The 19,519-nt window shown below is 42.6% G+C and overlaps 1 protein-coding gene across 1 annotated transcript in view; it reads right to left on the minus strand.

Annotated features, from left to right (window-relative positions):
* LOC149219050 (anaphase-promoting complex subunit 2-like) overlaps nt 1-19,519 on the minus strand; it is a 443,635-nt gene that overhangs the window by 174,451 nt on the left and 249,665 nt on the right. The window contains exons 11-13 of the mRNA XM_089384232.1: nt 5,134-5,253; nt 4,751-4,839; nt 4,466-4,547 (exon numbers count right to left, since the gene is read on the minus strand). Coding sequence (XP_089240358.1) covers nt 4,466-4,547; nt 4,751-4,839; nt 5,134-5,253 — 291 coding nt within the window. The remainder of the gene's footprint in view (nt 1-4,465; nt 4,548-4,750; nt 4,840-5,133; nt 5,254-19,519) is intronic.

Raw genomic sequence — 19,519 nt, forward strand, 5'->3', positions numbered from 1 at the left:
GGACTTACAGATGGGAAGTAGAGACTCAAAGGAGTCGAACAGAGAACTTCCAGGAGGGAAGTAGAGGAGCGTCATGGCACTACACGGGGTAAGAGACCAGGATAGACTGGACGGAGAATAGAACTTCGCAGTCTGGAAGACCAGAATCTTATCAGTGCTTGACAGGAATCGTGTCAAGAACTTCGCCTTGAAGGTTATAGCTATCCCAATCGACCCCAGTGATAATGAAAAGTACGAGGAGGCGATGGCGAGGGCCAAGTGCATTATCCTTGACAGGATCAAGGATCATGTGGTACCACATATAGTCGAGAAGGAAACAGCAATTGAGATGTGGGAGGCTCTCAAGAACCTGTACTAGAATACTTCTATGCAAAGAAGAATGTTGCTCGAGAACCAGATGAGGTCGTAGCCGATGAAGAAGGGTCAAATGATTGACTCCTTCCTCGGAGGACTAAATGAGATCCGAGATCAGCTATAGGAGCGACACCGGATCAGGAGCTTATGGTGAGGACAGCCTGAATGCTGTCTCAGAAGAGTGGGAAGTGTTTGTCCAGAGCATCCTGGGCAGAGGGACTCTCCTACCTTGGGACCAGATGTGGGTTGCTCTTCGCCAGGAAGATATCAGACGGCAGTCAAAGACAGGTAGCAACAGCAAAGGGATCAAGGTCAAGCAGGAGGAGGAGGATGTGGCCCTAGCATTTGAGGGAAAGCAGGAGAAGTGGAAGAAGAAAGATCTCTCCAAGATCAAGTGCTTCCGTTGTGGGGAGATGGGTCACTATGCAGCCCAGTGCTTAAGGAAGAAGAGTAAGGGAGAGTCACCTGAGACTAAGGCAGTGCCGGCACAGGCAGAGAAGGAAGTTTTGACAGACGATGACTGTGCCATGAGTGCACATGCACCACTTGAGCAGAAGTGGGGAGACATCGAGCTGTAGTCAGGCGGACTACAGGCGATGAGGGGCAGGATCCTCGAGGTACCTAGCCTCTTGGATTAGACCTTGCTACGAGAGCCCTGACGAGGAGTAGCAGGACTGGCTGAGTGGGTAGAGACGGATGCGGATGGAGCAGCAAAGAGAGCTACAGTGCAGGAGTCCTAAGACAACGCAGAGCTAGCAGGCTGCAGCAATGCGAGAGGCACAGGAGTGTTGCACTAGTGCAGGAAGGCACAACGAGGTGTGCAACGATGCGAGATGCAGGGAGTTGTTGCAGCAGCGCAAAGGTCAGAGAGAGGGAGCACTTGTCAGTGGTAGAGGGAGCTTCAGCATCAATGGGTGTTTCTAGCCCAACAGGGAGGTCAGTTGGGAGATCAGTTACTTCTCAGTAACTGAGTTGCAGTGCAGCAGTGGGAAACACGATGCAACATGATGAGAGGAGGTGCAGTGCGGATGCAGTGCTGGGAGAAAGGACCAGCAGTAGCACGGATGCAGAGGGAGCTGTCGTACAGATGCAACAGTGGCAGTGGCAGAACCATGGGCAGCAGTACAGGAGGCAGCAGTGCAGAGGATGTTGGGTAGGAAGGCCTAGCATCAGCACAGGTACCGATGTCGGATGATCAGAGTAATACTCAGTGAGGAGTATTGCTAGAGCACAGTCCTCGCTAAGAGGGAGTGTTGATTTTGGGTAGCATCAGATGTGCTCTAGCCACAAAATTTGGTGGAGAGGTTGGGGCACATGAGATCTCCAATACCTAGAAAGGGTTTGGGCGGATTCTAAACAGATAAGGAGATATTAAAATAATTAAAATAAAATATTAATGAGTATTAATATCAATCTGTGTTAGAGTGGTCTAAAAGACATGGATCAAGCTAGATCTAATCTTAACCGTTGATTAGGGACTTAATCTTGGCCGTTGAATCGTCAACAGGAAAAGTATAAGAGGAGGCTTGAGGGTCACTTGGAGATTACACCAGATGATCAGTCATTCTATTCTCTAGAGCGGGGTTTGCCAAGAGAGATAGAATCAATGATCGGGAGAGCAGTTGAGGGGCATTGAGTACAGAGGAATAGAGAAGGCAGAGATTGTGTCGGGAGAGCAGCACAGCAGCCAAGGAGGGTGACGCAGAGGCTGCAAGGGCTCATGTAGGGCCACGCAGAGGCAGCCAAGTGCTACACAGAGCACTAGAGGGGCCAGCGTAGCTGACGCAAAGCCTCCTGGGGCTGACATAGGGCCTCTTGGGGCTGACGCAGGGCCAGCGTGAGACAGAGAGGGGCTGACGCAGTCCAGATTGGGTAGACGTTGGGGTTGCAGGAGCAGTTTTGTGCTGAGGAGCTGCCGGAAGGGTTTTTCGGGGTTTCAGCCAGGAGATTTCTCTCAAACTATGAGGTATAGCTACTAAGGAAATTCTCTGTTGGATAGGCCAGTTACGACACCCAGATTGTACTCTAATATTGCTTAATAAGAAAACCCTCAGATAGCTGCACCGGTTTTCCCGCATTAGGTTTTTCTAGGGACATTGGTCCAAAAATAATGGTGTCATGTGGTGTGTTTGTTCTTGTTTCTTTTACTTGTTGATCTGTAATATGTTGAGCATGCACTGGTGTTTATTTTCAATATTTACTTTGTAAATAACTTGTTAAAGAAAAATTAACAAGTAGGTAGGAATAAATCAGGAAAAGTGCATGAAGGGTTTCTAAATTAAGTAAACTTAGAAACTTCAACACAAACTTTCTGGTGGAAAGTTCTCTAAGGAGAAAATTTCCCTTCTACGTGTCTTCGTTCTTTTCCAGCAGATTTCTGCCCTGATAGAAACAATGCACTTCAAGCACTACGTCGAGGCTCTACGTCACTCCCTCTGCTTCTGCAAACTCACGAACTGGAAATCGTACCTCTCTGTCGACTCACTCAGAGAGAGATTTCCTTGGATCTGCTTCCCAACAAGGACTGCGCAATCCCTTCGAGGGGATTCGAATTACTGCCAAATGCAGCTTTCGGCCTCAGTGCTCAAAATTGGATCTGCTCTTCCTGTTCCAAAATCAATGCTCTGATACCATGTGAAAATTCCTACACTCTGAAGGAACCCCTACTACAGCAAATCTGAATCTACTTCACCTACTTGATTTTTAAATTACATTCATCAAGTTATTCTTCTGAATACATAAGCAAATTACTTTTGTAGCCTACACTAATTAAATATTTGATCTCATGAAACAGAAAACAGAGCAAAGAACAAGATACATAGGACACTTAATTTTGGATACAATAGTCCCCGGAAAAACCCAATGCAGGAAAACTGGTGCAGCAATTTTGAGGGTTTATTATTATGCAGGAGAAATATTTGAATACATATCTAGGATGCTCATATAGCTATCATTTACAGAGAAAATATTGGCCGAAAATCTGAGTGATTTTTACCTCACTTCACCTGGCAGAATTCCAACTGATCCAGCACAAGACTAGCTCACCCCGGCTATTTCGGCGTTGGCCCTACGTCATCCCTACGTCACCTCTTCTGCCCTCTGCGTCATCTATCCCGGTTGTTCCAACAGTTCCCGGCAGTTCCGACTGCTCCCGCAGTTCTAGACTTTGCGTGACAGGGAACTTTTATGCTTTGTGCTGGCCCTTCTGGATCTACGTCAAGACTGCGTGGGCCTAGACTGGCCCAGCGTTTGCTCTCCCGGCTTTTGCGTTGCCTCTTTGCAAGCTCCCTCCGCCTCTCTGTCAGTATTCTCCGGGAAGTCCTTCTCCCGAATTCTCACTGCCCCTTTGCTGTTGAATGATCACTTAGTTCGAATTTCTCAGCTTCCTAGCCCCAGAAATTGAACACCAGATCAATTCTCTCTTTCTGTGTGTGTTTCCAAATGAACCTCAAGCCTCCATTTTATACTTTTCCTGTTGAGTCTTCAATGGCCGAGATTAAGTCTCTAATCAATGGCTAAGATTAAAACATGACCTGATCTGCCTTCTAGATCATTCTCACCCATATTTTGATTAATACCCATTAATATTTTAATTTTCCTAAGTTTAGACTTAGAAACCCCATTAAAAATATTAATTATTTTAATAAAATACAATCCGGGTGGAATTTCACCAAATGGTTTCTGGGTTCTTTAGGACTCATGTGCCTTAGCCTCCCCACCAATTTTCAAGGCTAGAGCACTTCCGATGCTACCAAAAGCTAACATAGTACACCAACTTGAAACCTTGAAGTATATGTCCAGCTATATCAGCAACAAAGGAAACAATAATAGAATATCTACAAACATCCTCACCCACAAGAAATTTTTGGTTCTCCAAGCACCCTGAGAGACAACATTGAGCTCCAAGGGAAAGACTTCTCCCCAATCCAACTATACCAACAAAAATGAGGGAGCTGCTCTTTAAATAGGGCTTCCAACTCAAGCTGTTACATAAATTCCATCACCAGAGTGTACGTCGGCCTTGCTAAACTATAGATAACATAAAAAGCCTCAATCATAGTTTATGAGAAGTCCGCATGATACAGATTCTATCAAGGTGAATACTATTTACCTGATTCACCCACAGAATAATTCGCCGGCAAAGTGTATCAACCGATATCCCAACTGCTGCAGCAAGATCCTTTGATGTCCACCTATGGAAAAGAAAAGAATAGATGGAAACTTCCTTCAGTGTAAATAGAATGAGAACTGACACAAGCAAAAACCATACTTGACTAATTTTATAATGAAATTTCAGAAAAACCTCAGGAACCTGCACATCTAACTACAAGAGTAAAATATTATGGCTTTTGGCACCAAATCTTTGCATTCCTAACATAACAATCTTTCCACTGACCTCGGCTGTTCCTGAAACAGCATGATGATACTCGCATGAACTGGAGCCACAACAAACTCAGCTGATCGGTCTTCAAATTTCAGCTCCAACTGCAAGAGAATGGATAATACATTAGATTTTCAGATAACTGAATGTTTTCTCAACAAATCCAGAAGTGAACAGTAATTCCCAAGAAGTCACAGAAATACAATTTCCCATCATCATCAAGAATCCCAAATGTACTCAATACCAACCTAATAAAATTGTACCCTCTAAATATTGTACTTTCTAATAAAATATATTAAATATTGTAAATTCAAGCCAAAGACAATAAAGATAAATCTTTTAATATCTCGAAACAATAAAAATATATTCTTGACACAAACAGGAGGAAATCTGGTAACCTTAACAGTTCCAAGATTCTTTTTCCACATGATCTTCCGTGGAGCTCTTAGCACATGGAATTGTTTGGCATAGTCATCAAGCAGTCGATCAATTTCGCTGGGGATGTTGATATTTTCTGCCTGCAGAATGTCCAAACCAATCATCTACTATTACTTTCTCTGATAAGAACTGAAATACATAGTCTTTCCAGCATTTCATCAGACTTCCATAGAATTCTATTTTCTGCATTTTGTCTGATGTCTGTATTTATTCAAATTTCTTCCTTTCATCCAAATTTAATAATTATTTTAATTTCTAAATGCCAGGAAAATTAACTTCAACAACAATGATTATGTGAAACAACAGCACTCCATCATGATGAAAATCCTCAAGCAAAGGAAATAATGACAGAATTTACAAAATTATCCATCATTCAACATGAGACAGCAACCTCCAAACTACTTACTTCACCTTGCTTTATGACGCTGCAAAGTATATATAGTTGTACCACCATTGTCCTTTTTGACCATTCTCCGAGTTGAAAGGAAATAGGACAAGAAGAATATCAATTTGAGAAGAGATCAAACTGCAAAACATTTTGAGAACCATATATTCTCTCAACAATTGCAAGTCCTTGGATGCTTGAACTCAACACTCGACAAATTAAAAAAATGGGGAGATTATTGGCTGTTCTGAGACCTCTCTGAAGTAATTTAATGGTGATGCACTAGAAAATAGGGCAAAATACGAGACCCTATTTTCTTCATAGCGTAGTGCAATGATCCTGAAGATATTTATTTTAGTGTTCTTTACAAATATTTCAGATAGAAACAACTGGAAGGCATTCCACACCAAAATCTGTTACTGCCTTCTTTTTGTTTCCAACCATAACTCGAGAAGAAATAAGATGCAACAAACAAATGGGAGAAGAATAGAACAAGGAATGCATATATGAGAAAACATAGGACCCTCTTCAGTCACCAGCAACTAAACATGCACCTTCAACCAAGGTTAGAATGGCATTTGTTGAATTGGACTGGGACTTGTTAATTTTTCATCAATTTGTTCTATGCTACAACTATTACTTCAACAATATCCAATAGCATCCAATCTTTTTCATCAATTTGTTTTATGCTACAACTATTACTTCAACAATATCCAATAGCATCCAATCTAACAATTTCACTTCTTCAATTATCCAATGAGAGTAGAGCAATAGTAGATAAACAATTAGACAAATACACAATGAAAGACAGCTAAGGGACAAGAGACACAAATTTGGTCAATGACCAGGGAAAAGCCCCACTAGGGGGAAAACCCTTCCAAATCTTCTTCTATTAGATTGTCTTCAAATGTTCAGCAGAGAGAGTACAACATACAAGAGTCAAAGTCAAACTTTGACTAGCCAATATCCAAACAATCAAATCAATATATCAATGTCAAAGATGATGAGGAAGAGTCAAATCTGGTCAACTGTCAAATCTACAAAAAGTCAACAGCAGTTGACTGCCCTAACCAGTCAAGTCAACTGCAGTCAAATTAAGGTCAAATCTGCTCCAATTTAATGTTGAAATATGTAACTAGGTTCGGTCTTCATAAATATATTTGAAATGTACTTATCAAAAGAATGAAGAATATATTTATTATTATTATTATGACTTATTAAAGCATGGGTTTCATGCTTGGGTCATCATGTTTTACGTCAAAGTCCCCATTGAGGACTTCTAGGATGTATTCTAAATCATTAGTCATTGTCATTAAAAGAGACCCTTCTTGGGCTTTCAAATCATGTAAAAAGAATTTTTTTGAGTCAAAAATGAATTTTGTCTCCTCCACACCAAGTTGGCCTCAAGAAAGGTAATTCGACCTCATTGGAAGGTTATTTATACAAGCCAGTTCGAATTCATTTGGAGTATCTCACTCTCTCAACATAATTCAATATCTGACGCTGGAAGCTAGGAAGTGTGAAGTTGGAAAAGGGTTGGAAGAAGCGCTGGAAAGGAGTGCGAGTTTTGTAGGAAGATAGAAGACACCAAAATCAAAATTATGGGCCAACTCTCTCTCATTTCTGAGGTGTATCAAGGGAGATCGAAGTTTTCCTAGTCTAGTCGAAGTTGTTGTTGTTGTTGTTGTTGCTGCTGCTACTAGGTCAAAGCAGCTACTGCATGTTGATGCCGCTAGGTCGAAGTTGCTCTTGAAGGGTTATCATTTGCAAGAAGGATTGAGGGATGACTTGGTCAAAGAGTCTTGGATTATCTCGAGAAACTATTGAAGGAAGAATTGTTGACTGGGCTTTCCTCTAGATAGGAGTTTTTCCCTGGTTGTCTACCTACATTTTTTGTCCTTGTGTTATTGTTTTGATAATTGCTTGATGAACTAAAAGATAAAAGAAGAACATCAAGATAAAATAATCACAAGTAATTATCTATATAATAAAAACTTTCTGCGTTTTTAATTTTCTAACATGGTAGCATAGCTAAGGTCAAGGAGGAAAAAGGCAGTTTTGAGTATCTACAAGAAGGAATCTAAAGGATTGATCAAGGGATCATATAAGGAGCTCTTATAAGAGAAGAAGCTCACTATCATCAAGGACAATAACACAATAAAGAGTGAGAACAAATTGGAAGGAGCATCAAACTACAAGTTTGGAAGAAGAGAATTGACCTCATTCTTGAAAAGAACAAGGCCTTGGATTTGGTCAAAGGAAAGGTGAAGAGACTTACCGAAGAATACAGTGATGCAAACAAGGTGAAGTATAGAGAGTCAAAAATATTGGCTATGACACTAATGGTAGAAAGCATTAAGGACAACTTCTCCCATACATTTCCAATATAGACCATGCTCAAGAAATGTATGAAGCTTTGTCAAAATTATTCACTATCAAGAACATTAGTCAAGTAGCAAGTTTAAAGAATGAGTTAAGGACTACAAAAATGACAAAGGATGATACCGTGGCTTCCTTCTTTGTGAGGATATCTAGAATTAGAGATGAATTTCAAGCCATAGATGAAATTGTACCAGAAAAGGAGCTAGTAATCACTGCATTATTGGGATTACCACCTATTTGGAGTTCTTTTGCTTCAAGTCTCAACAGTTGGAAAGAAGCTCCTACCTTTAACCAATTATGGAATGCTTGCACCCAAGAAGAGATGAGAATCTCATTAGTATCCAACAATGAAGAAGAAAAGGTTTCAAATGCATACTCCGCTTCTCACAAGAAAGGACACTCCAAGAAGTCAAGAGGGCCAAGAAGGAAGGTCGATATGTCCAAGATAGAATGCTACCAATGCCACAAAATGGGTCACTATAGAAGTGACTGTCTTGACAATCCGAAGAACAAGAAAAGAAGCAAAGACCAAGTTAATGTTGTTGAAGAAGGATCTCCAAAAAAGAATAAGCCCAAAGAAATGGATATAAGGGACTTACACTACTAAGTCCTTTGATCTAAAGCTTTAGTTATTTTATTTTTTATTTTTATTATTTGTAGGTTTAACATGTATTGGAAAAACATTTTTTATTTGTTAGGTATCCCTCAAGCTTGGAGGGAGAAATATTAATCACATTTCTACTCATATTTTCCTTGTTTAGGAAAAACTTGCTGAAAACTCAAGGAAGAAGGCATCACAAGACAAAGCATTGGAATTACAAGGTTTGTTAAGAAATAAGAGGTATGTTTTGAACTACAAGTTTTTTCTATCTTCATATTCATTCTTGATCAACTATTACTAACATCATTGTGTCTAGCTCTCCTTAATCATAAAGATTCTTGATTGGGCGATTCATCATTAGATAAATCTACCTTCCTCATATCTTTGATTACTCTTGTGGAACCCTAGAAAGGTTCTTCATGAAAACCCTAACTTAAGGGTATGTTGATGATTTTGTGGAACCCTAGCCTACTTAGGGTTATTGATGAAGTCTAAAATGTCTAATGCTTTGATGATGTCATGTTTAGGGTTTTGGTATGAGTATGGAAGCCTTAACTTGTTAGGGTTGAATGGTAATATTGGAAATCCCAAACCTTTGAAGTATCGATAATATAGGGTTTGCTATGTTTTGTATTGAAACCCTAGATCATTAGGGTTTGGTAGGGTGTATAAGCAAGACCCTTATAATGTCTTAGAAATGAAATCCTTGGCATGTGTGTATTTGTCCAATCAAACCCTAATATGATCAAGTTTGTTATATGTCTAACTTTTATTGATATTTGTGTCTTTGGGTTTGACTAACACATGTTATGATATGCTTGTGCATGATGACGGAATCCTAGATGTATGAGTTCACCTAATTGTTAATGATCATGAATCCTAGGGTTTGGAACTAAGCCCTAGTCGAAGTTTGATTTTCTAGGATGATTGTATCTACGGTTTCGTAATTAAACCTTAGTAGAAGTTAAAATCTCTGATATATGATGACTGTGTGATAATTTGGGATTTATTGTGGTTATTGAGAATTAGTAAAATCTAAGGTTTACAACAAACCCTGGTGGAAGCTAGTCATGTTGTTACTTTGAATTGAGTTGTGATTGGTTTTGATTGTAAAGCTCGAGTATGAAATCTAGAGTTTTGCACAAAATCCTAGTAAAAAGTCTAACATATGAATTCTAAAGTTGTTAGATGTGAAAATTCATGCACTGAAGGAACCCCTACTGTAGCAAATCTGAACCTACTTCACCTACTTGATTTTTAACATTAACCAAGTTATTCTTCTGAATACTGAAGCAAATTACTTCTGCAACCTACACTAATTAAATATTTGATCTCATGAAATAGAAAACAGAGCAAAGAACAAGATACATAGGACACACTTATTTTTGGACACAATAGTCCCCGAAAAAACCCAATGCGGGAAAACCGATGCAACAACTATGAGGGTTTTATTATTATGCAGGGGAAATATTTGAATACAAATCTAGGATGCTCATCTAGAAATCCTTTACAGAGAAAATACTGGCAGAAACTCTGAGTGAGTTTTACCTCACTTCACCTGGCAAAATTCTGGCTAATCCGACACAAGACTGGCTAACCTCTTCTATTTTTGCGTCACCTCTTCTGCCCTCTGCGTCACCTTTCCTAGTTGTTCCAATAGTTCCCGGCAATTCTGGCTTCTGCCCTCTGCGTTAGCTTTCCAAACTATTCCGGTTGTTCCTGACATTTCCGGCTTCTACCCTCTGTGTCAACTTTCTTGGCTGTTCTGACAGTTCCCGACAGTTCCAGTTGTTCCTAGCAGTGTCGGCTTCTGCGTGACAAGCAACTTCTCTGCTCTCCTGGCTCTCTCTGCCTCTCTGTCTGTATAATCCAGAAAGTCCTTCTCTCGGATTCTCACTGCCCCTCTGCTGCAGAACGATCACTTTATTCAAAATCCTTATCAAACCCTGCCCTAAGAATCGAATCCTTGATCAATTCGCTGTCTCCATGTGTCTTTCCAAATGAACCCAAGCCTCCATTTTATGCTTTTCCTGTTGAGTCTTCAACGATCGAGATTAAGTCTCTAATCAACAGCTAAGATTAAAACATGACTTAATCCACCTTCTAGATCATTCTCACCCATATTTTGATTAATACCCATTAGTATTTTAATTTCCCTAAGTTTAGACTTAGGAACTCCATTAAAAATATTAATTATTTTAATAAAATACAATCTGAGTGGAATTTCACCAATCGGTTTTTAGGTTCTTTAGAACTCATGTGCCTTAGCCTCTCCACCAATTTTCAAGACTAGAGCACTTCCGATGCTACCAAAAAATAACACTCCCTCTTAGCGAGGAAAGTGCTCTAGCAACAATGTCCACCTGCATGCTGCTCTATTTCTGAAGCACCTCCTTTCTGCTTTGTTGTTGCCACCAACATTGTGTTGTTGTTGCTACTGTACTGTAGCCCATGACACTGCCACTCCCACTACTGCATTTCTACTACAGCTCCCTCTCAAACACTACATCTGTTATGCAACTAGCACTGCCACTGCATCCATACTACAACTCAGTTGCTGAGAGAAGCAACTGAAAAACATCCAAAATTAGTTGAACTTAATTGTGTTCAACATAATACAATGAATGTTGGAATCTGACTGTTGCTAATTCTGATCCTCTAAATCTTCTGCGCTACCGCTGACTCCTGCACTGTGCCAACTACACTATTGCCAACCTTTCTCTGCGTTGATCAGTCTTTGGTCCCAAGCTACTACATCTGTCCTCCAAACAATCCATTGCATCATCTGACACTAAGTCCATCTCGCTACTGCTGAATCTTGGGCTCCTGTAGAAAGGAATTGATCCAAGGGGTGGACTCCTCATGGATTTGTTGAACTTTCTAAGTCTGACACGTTAGAAATCCCTACTGCATTATCTAGTTCATTTTCTCCTACTTGTTCTTCTTATTAACAATTTATTTATAAATATAAATACTGAAAATAAACACACATGCAAACTTAACTCATATACAGATCAAAAACTGAAATAACTAAGACAAACACACAAGGGATGCCGTTATTTTTAGACAGTCTTCCCCAGAAAAACCCAATGCGGGAAAACTGGTATAGCAGTTTTGAGGGTTTTATTATTATGCAGATTCTTGAGTACAGCTAGGTGCCAGAAATGGCTCACCCAAAAGAGATTGTTACACGACAATAATACCTCTTCTCGGAGACAGATATTCAGCTTCTCAACTCTAGTCTGCCCCACGAAAATCCTTCCAAAGCTTCCTCTTGGCTCTGCATTAGCCCTGCTAACCTCAGCGTAGCTCTTGAAGCCTCTCTGTCAACCCCCCGGCTCTCTACATCAACTCTTGGCCTCTCTACATCACCCATGTAGGCCTCTCTGCCTCTGCGCAGTCCCCAGCTACCTCTGCGTAGCTTCTACTGCCTCTGCATAGCTCTAGCTGCCTCTGCGTCTGCCTCTTTGGTCTTTGCGCTGACCCTCTAGCACTATCCATGTTTCTTTGCTATGTACTCACTGCCCCTCGCTACAACAGATCACTTGTTCGATTTTTCTCAACAAGCCCCCCTCCAGAAAATCGAACTGATTAATCAATCTTGGTGTATCTCCAATTGACCCTCAAGCCTCTTCTTATACTTTTCCTGTTGAGTCTTCAACGGCCGAGATTAAGTCTCTAATCAACGACTAAGATTAGATTTGGTTTGATCCATGTCATTTAGAATATTCCCACCCAGTTTTATATTAATACCCATTAATATTTTAATTTTCCTAAGTTTAGACTTAGGAACCTCATTAAAAACATTAATTATTTTAATATCTCTCCAACCAGGTGAAATTTCCCCAAACCATTTCTGGGTCTTGGAGATCTTATGTGCCCTAGCCTCTCCACCAATTTTCATGCCTATAGCATATCCGATGCTACCACAAATCAACACTCCCTCTTAGCGAGGAATATGCTCTAGTAATGCTTCACCATGGAAACATCACATTGATCCCCCGCACCAATACCTATGCTGATGCTTGGCCTGCTGCCTCACATCATTTGCACTGCTACTCCCTATACTGCTACTCATGACACTGCCACTATCACTGCCACATTCGTACTGCAGCTCCCTCTCAATATGTTGCCCATGCTACCCCTAGCACTGCCACTGCTAACTGCTGCACTGCAACTCAGTTATCAAGAAGTAGGTAACTGATCTACCCAAATATTGACATCTCGGTCAGTCTGGAAGCCTCAGGAAATTGACGCTGCCTCTGCGACTATCATGTGCTCCCTCTTCTTCCACTGCATTGCTGCATACACCTTTGTGCCTCTCGCACTACTGCAACCTCCATTGCGTTGCATCAAATTTCTACACCCAAGCACAGCCTTGCTGCTCCGCTACACTTTGCTCCACCCGACCGTTGTCATCTTGCTACTGTCGTTAAGGGCTCCCGTACCCCGATATGATCCAAGAGTTTGGACACCTCAAGGATCCTGCCCCTAGTATGTAGTCCTCCTGACTACAACTCGATGTCTCCCCACCACTTCTCTAGAGGTGCATGAACACTCATGGCACAGTTGCCATTAGTCTTGTTGATTTGGGGTAGCATTGGATGTGCTCTAGCCATGAAAATTGGTGGAGAGACTAAAGCACATGAGATCTCCAAGACCCAGAAATGGTTTGCACAAATTCTAAGCGGTTTGGGAGATATTAAAATAATTAATATTTTTAATGGAGTTCCTAAGTCTAAACTTAGGAACAATAATTAATGGGTATTAATATAAAACTAGGCTAGAAGGGTCCAAAAGTCATGGATCAAGCCAAATCTAATCTTAGTCGTTGATTAGAGATTTAATCTCTGTCGTTGATGAACCAACTAAAAAAGTATAAGAGGAGGCTTGAGGGTTAGTTGGAGGACACACCAAGAGAGATCAAGAACTCTATTTTCTGCGGTAGGGTTTGCTGAGAAAATTGAGTGAATGATCTGAGTTACAGCTGAGATGCAGTGAATACATGTAACATAGCAGAGAGGAAGAGTTAGTATCGGGAGGGTCAGTGCAGAGCCGAGAGAGGTTGACGCAGATCCAGCTACAGGCAACGTAGAGGCAGCAAGGGGCCACGCAGAGGCAGCCAGGAGTTGCGCAGAGCCAGAAAGGGCCAACTTGTAAGACGCAGAGGCTCAGAGGTTGACGCAGAGCCCAGAGAAGCTAACACTGGGCCAGAGAGGCTGACGCAGGGCCTAGAGGCAGCGTTGAGAGATTTTTGTGGGACAGACTAGAGCTGGAGAGCCGGATAGGGTGACGTAGTCCCTATCAGAGTGACGCAGAGTAGTAGAAGTTGCATTGCTGCTGTGGGATCGCTCATCCGGTCATTTAGCCGGAATATCTGTCTCCAACTGAGAGGCACTACTGCCGAGCGCATTCTCTGTTGGGTGAGCCATTTCTAGCACCCAGGTTGTATTCTAAAACTGCATAATAATAAAACCCTCTGAATAGCTGCACCGGTTTTCTCGCATTGGGTTTTTCCGGGGACATTAGTCAAAAAACAACGGTGTCACTTGTGTGCTTGTTTACTTTCAGTTGATGATCTGTATTTGTTGATACTGTACTTGTATTTATTTTCAGTATTTACATGGTAAATAACTTGTTAAGTAATTGAACAAGTAGGAAGAAATAAATCAAATAGTACAGGAAGAATTTCTAACAAGATAAACTTAGAAATTCTAACAAGTCTCGACTTCTTTCTCCGCCTTAGCTGGAGCTGCCTTGGAGTCGGAAGCCTCTCTCTTATTTTTCTTCCTGGGACATTGGGATGCATAATCTACCAGCTCCCCACAATGGAAGCACTTCACCTTGGAGATATCCTTCTTCTTCCTCTTACCCTGCTGTCCTGCAGATGCTAGAGTCGCATCCTCCTCCTCTTTCTTGATTCGACCTCCTTTGCCACTACTCCCCGCCTTGATCAACTTCCTAATCTATTCTTGGTGAAGAGTTGCCCACATCTCTTCCCATCCTAGAAGAGTAGCTCTGCCCAAAATGCCTTGGACAAATGTCTCCCACTCCTCAGAGGCTGCATTCAGGGCAGTCCTCACCATGAACTACGGATCCGGTGTAGACCCTATGGAAGTAAGTTGGTCACAAATCTCCTGGAATCTAAGGAATGGATATATCTTCTCTCCCTTCTGCATGTAATACAACCGCAATTGATTCTCCAATAGCATCTCCCACTGCACTGAAGTGCCCTGATACAAGGTCTTCAAAGTATCCCACATCTCCTTTGTTGTGTTCTTTTCAGCAATATATGTTACGACACGATCTTTGATCCCGTCAAGGATCATGCAATTCGCCCTTGCCATTGCATCCTCATGCTTCTCATTCTCAACTGGATCGATCGGGATAGCCATGGTTCTCAAGGCATAGTCCTTGATGCGATGATGATCCAGGACTGCCAGGATCCTGGCCGTCCTGATAACAAAGTTGGAAGCCCTGTCCAACATGTCCTGATCCGTCAACCCGTTCACTGCCATTTCTGCTCCTCTTCTGGACTCCCTCTAAGTCCTGGTTTCCCTACTGGAAATCCTCTCGCCAAATGTCGAACTGCTCCTCTCCAATCCTCCTTGCAACTGCAACTCGCATTTGGATTTCTTGGCTCGAAATCTGTCAAGGTAGTGACTCCCTCTACCTTGGTTTTGTCCCCTTAGGTACTGTTCTGCACCGACAGAAACAACACCCCACTAGCTACCCAATCACAATCTGCCCATAGCTCCCCAAGCCATCAGCAATTGAAGAAACTGTTTCAAGCTCTGCGCAATCCCGACAACCACAAAATCTGCTCCTCCTGGCCTCAGCGTCGATCCTTCCTAGCTGAGAAAAATGACCGGGTAGTGTGTAGGTCTGATCTTCCCCTCTCTGCCTCTACACTGACCCTCCTCCTGGCTCGAAATGATTATGTAGGCCCTCTGCGTCACTTCTTCTTTATTGCTTCTACTAGTGCCTTTAGTTCTCCTGTGATCTGCAAGCCTCTGATACCATGTTGAAATTTCTAAGTCTGACACGTTAGAAATGCCTACTGCATTATCAAATTTATTTTCTTCTACTCGTTCTTCTTATTAACAAGTTATTTATAAATATAAATGCTGAAAATAAACACAAGTGCATCCTTAACTCATATACAGATTAGCAACTAAAATAACTTAGACAAACACACAAGGGACACCGTTATTTTTGGACAATCGTCCCCGGAAAAAACCAATGCGGGAAAACTGGTGCACTAGTTTTGAGGGTTTTATTATTATGAAGATTCTTGAGTACAACTAGGTGCCAGAAATGGCTCACCCAACAGAGATTGTTATATGACTGTAATACCTCTTCTTGGAGACAAATATTCAGCTTCTCAGCTCTAGTTTGCCCCACGAAAATCCTTACGCGCTTCCTCTTGGCTCTATGTCAGCCCTGCTAGCCTCAGCATAGCTCCTAAAGCCTCTGTGTTAGCCTCCTGGCTCTCTGCATCAGCTCTTGGCCTCTCTGCGTCACCCACGCAGGCCTCTCTACCTCTGCGCAGTCCCCAGCTACCTCTGCGTAGCTTCTGTTGCCTCTGCATAGCTCTAGCTGCCTCTGCATCAGCCTCTTCGGTCTCTGCACTGAACCTCTGGCACTATCCCTGCCTCTCTGCTATGTACTCACTACCCCTCGCTGCAACAGATCACTTGTTCGAATTTTCTCAACAAGCCCTACTCCAGAAAATCGAACTGACTAATTAATCTTGGTGTATCTCCAACTAACCCTCAAGCCTCCTCTTATACTTTTCCTGTTGAGTCTTCAACGGTAGAGATTAAGTCTCTAATCAATGACTAAGATTAGATTTGGCTTGATCCATGTCATTTAGAACATTCTCACCCAGTTTTATAGTAATACCCATTAATATTTTAATTTTCCTAAGTTTAGACTTGGGAACCCCATTAAAAATATTATTTATTTTAATATCTCTCCAACTGGGTGAAATTTCCCCAAACCATTTCTGGGTCTTGGAGATCTTATGTGTTTTAGCCTCTCCACCAATTTTCATGGCTAGAGCACATCCAATGCTACCACAAATCAACACTCCCTCTTAGCGAGGAATTTGCTCTAGTAATGCTTCACCATGGAAACATCACATTGATCCCCCGCACCGGTACCTGTGCTGATGCTTGGCCTGGTTCCTTGAATCATCTGCACTGCTACTCCCTGTACTGCTGCTCATGAAACTGCCACATCCGTACTGCAGCTCCCTCTCAATATGTTGCCCAAGCTGCCCCTAGCACTGCCATTGCTAACCGTTACACTGAAACTCAGTTACTGAGAAGTAAGTAACTGATCTACCCAAATGATGACATCCCAGTCAGTCTGGAAGCCTCATGAAACTGAAGTTGCCTTTGCTGCTATCCTGTGCTCCCTCTGCTTCCACTGCGTTGTTGCATACACCTCTGTGCCTCTCGCACTGCTGCAACCTCCACTGCGCTGCCTCAGATTTCTGCACCTAAGTACGACCTTGCTGCTCCACTACACTTTGCTCCACCCGACCTCTGTCATCCTGCTATTGTCGTTAAGGGCTCCCGTAGTCGGATATGATCCAAGAGTTTGGGCACCTTAAGGATCCTGCCCCTAGTATGTAGTCTTCCTGACTACAACTCGATGTCTCCCCACCTCTTCTCTAGAGGTACATGAGCACTCATGGCACAGTCGTCATTAGTGTCGACTTCTTTCTCCGCCTTAGCTGCAGCTTCCTTGGAGTCGAAAGCCTCTCCCTTGTTTTTCTTCCTAGGACACTAGGATGCATAATGTCCCAGCTCCCCACAATGGAAGCACTTCACCTTGGAGATATCCTTCTCCTTCCTCTTCCCCTTTTGTCCCGCAGATGCTAGAGACGCATCCTCCTCCTCTTTCTTGATTCGACCTCCTTTGCTACTACTCCCTGCCTTGGTCAACCTCCTGATCTCTTCTTGGTGAAGAGTTGCCCACATCTCTTCCCATCCTAGAAGAGTAGCTCTACCCAAAATGCCTTGGACAAATGTCTCCCACTCCTTGGAGACTGCATTCAAGGTGGTCCTCACCATGAACTCCGGATTCGGTGTAGACCTAGTAAGTTGGTCACGAATCTCTTGGAATCTGAGGAGGAATGGATCTATCTGCTCTCCCTTCTGCATCTGATACAACCGCAACTGATTCTCCAATAGCATCTTCCACTGCACGGAAGTGCACAAGGTCTTCAAAGTATCCCACATCTCCTTTGTTGTGTTCTCTTCAGCAATATGTGGTACGACATGATCTTTGGCCCCATCAAGGATCATGCACTTCGCCCTCGCCATTGCATCGTCATACTTCTCATTCTCAGCTGGGTCGATCGGGATAGCCATGGTTCTCAAGGCAAATTCCTTGATGCGATGTTGATCCAGGACTGCCAGGATCCTGGCCTTCCAGATGACAAAGTTGGAAGCCCTATCCAACTTGTCCTGATCCCTCAGCCTGTTCACTGCCATTTCCGCTCCTCTTCTGGACTCCCTCTAAGTCCTGGTTTCCCTGCTGGAAATCCTCCCGCTAAATGTCGAACCGCTCCTCTCCAATCCTCCTTGCAACTGCAACTCGCATCTGGATTTCTTGGCTAGAAATCCGTCAAGGTAGCGACTCCCTCTACCTTGGTTCTGTCCTCTTAGGTATTGTTTTACACCAACAGAAACATCACCCCACCAGCTTCTTAATCGCAATCTACCCACAGCGCCCCAAGCCTCAGCAACTGAAGAAACTGAGCCTTTCAGGATTTGCGCAATCCCAAAAACGGCAAAATCTGCTCCTCCTGGCCTCAACATCGTTTCTTCCTGGCTGAGAAAGATGACCGGGCACTGCGTAGGTCTGATCTGCCCCTCTCTGCCTTTGCGCTGACCCTCATCCTGGCTCGAAATGATGAAGTAGGCCCTCTGCATCACTTCTTCTCTGTTGCTTCTGTTTGTGCCTTCAGTTCTCCTGTGATCTGCAAGCCTCTTGTAATATTCCTAACCTAGAATATTCCTCAACCCCGGCAAAAACTCCAACCAAATATGTGCAGATGATTTAATAACCGAGAAATGACAAAATAACAGTGGTACAACATATAATAATGTAAACAGGAAATATAAGCAGATACTCAATGCAACGATAAATGCTAAGCCATTTTATTATACTGAGCAATAAAATGAGTACAAGAGGTGATTAGACAGATGGCACCTCGACTTGCACAGGGCAAGTGAAGAAATACTCTCAGAATAACAAAGAATGACCTCTCTGCGTGGATGCTGCTATCATACTGTTGCTGCTGCTAGAAAACAAATGATGATTTGGGGATGCTCCCCTCCTCGGAAAACGCTGAAACTCTGAAATCGGGCTCTACTCCAAAAACCCAGAAAAACCCAAAAAGCTTTCCTGGAATAGCCAACCCCCAAAAATCGCCCTCCTTGGGGATCTGCGCTGCCACTGAAGAAACCCCTCCAGAACTCTGCCTCGAACTATGCCAAAATCCTCCAAGATGCAAGGGCTAATCCCCTGCTCAATCACCCAGCATAAATCCTCCTGCAAAAACCCCAATCCAACACTACTGCCAGAAAGAACTGCGTCCCTCTCCCAATGCTGCGCAGGCCTCCAAAACGCTGCTAAAACTGCTGCTGGAATGTTGATAAAACTACTGCTGAAATGCCAAAGGAAATACCTTGCTCGACCAAGCATTCGAAGTCCCCCGGGGCTAAGGGTGAGATCTCCGAACGGAGACACTCAATGCACTAAACAATGCTGCAGACTAGCTAAACAGCCAGCGTGCTCAGAAGTCAAAACGATTAGCTCAAAATGCACATAACTGAATGATCCAAATGATGGGGTTTCTCTCTCTTTTATAGCCTTTTCCCCTCTCAATCCCAAGGCTCACCTCTTCCTGTGTGATTCCTCTCTCCTTTTTATTTAATATCACCAAAAATTGGCAAAACTC

This window comes from Pinus tabuliformis, chromosome Q (assembly GCF_031772625.1).
Source record: "Pinus tabuliformis cultivar Carrire ecotype Pingquan chromosome Q, CPIR1, whole genome shotgun sequence".
Classification (NCBI taxonomy): Eukaryota; Viridiplantae; Streptophyta; class Pinopsida; order Pinales; family Pinaceae; genus Pinus; species Pinus tabuliformis.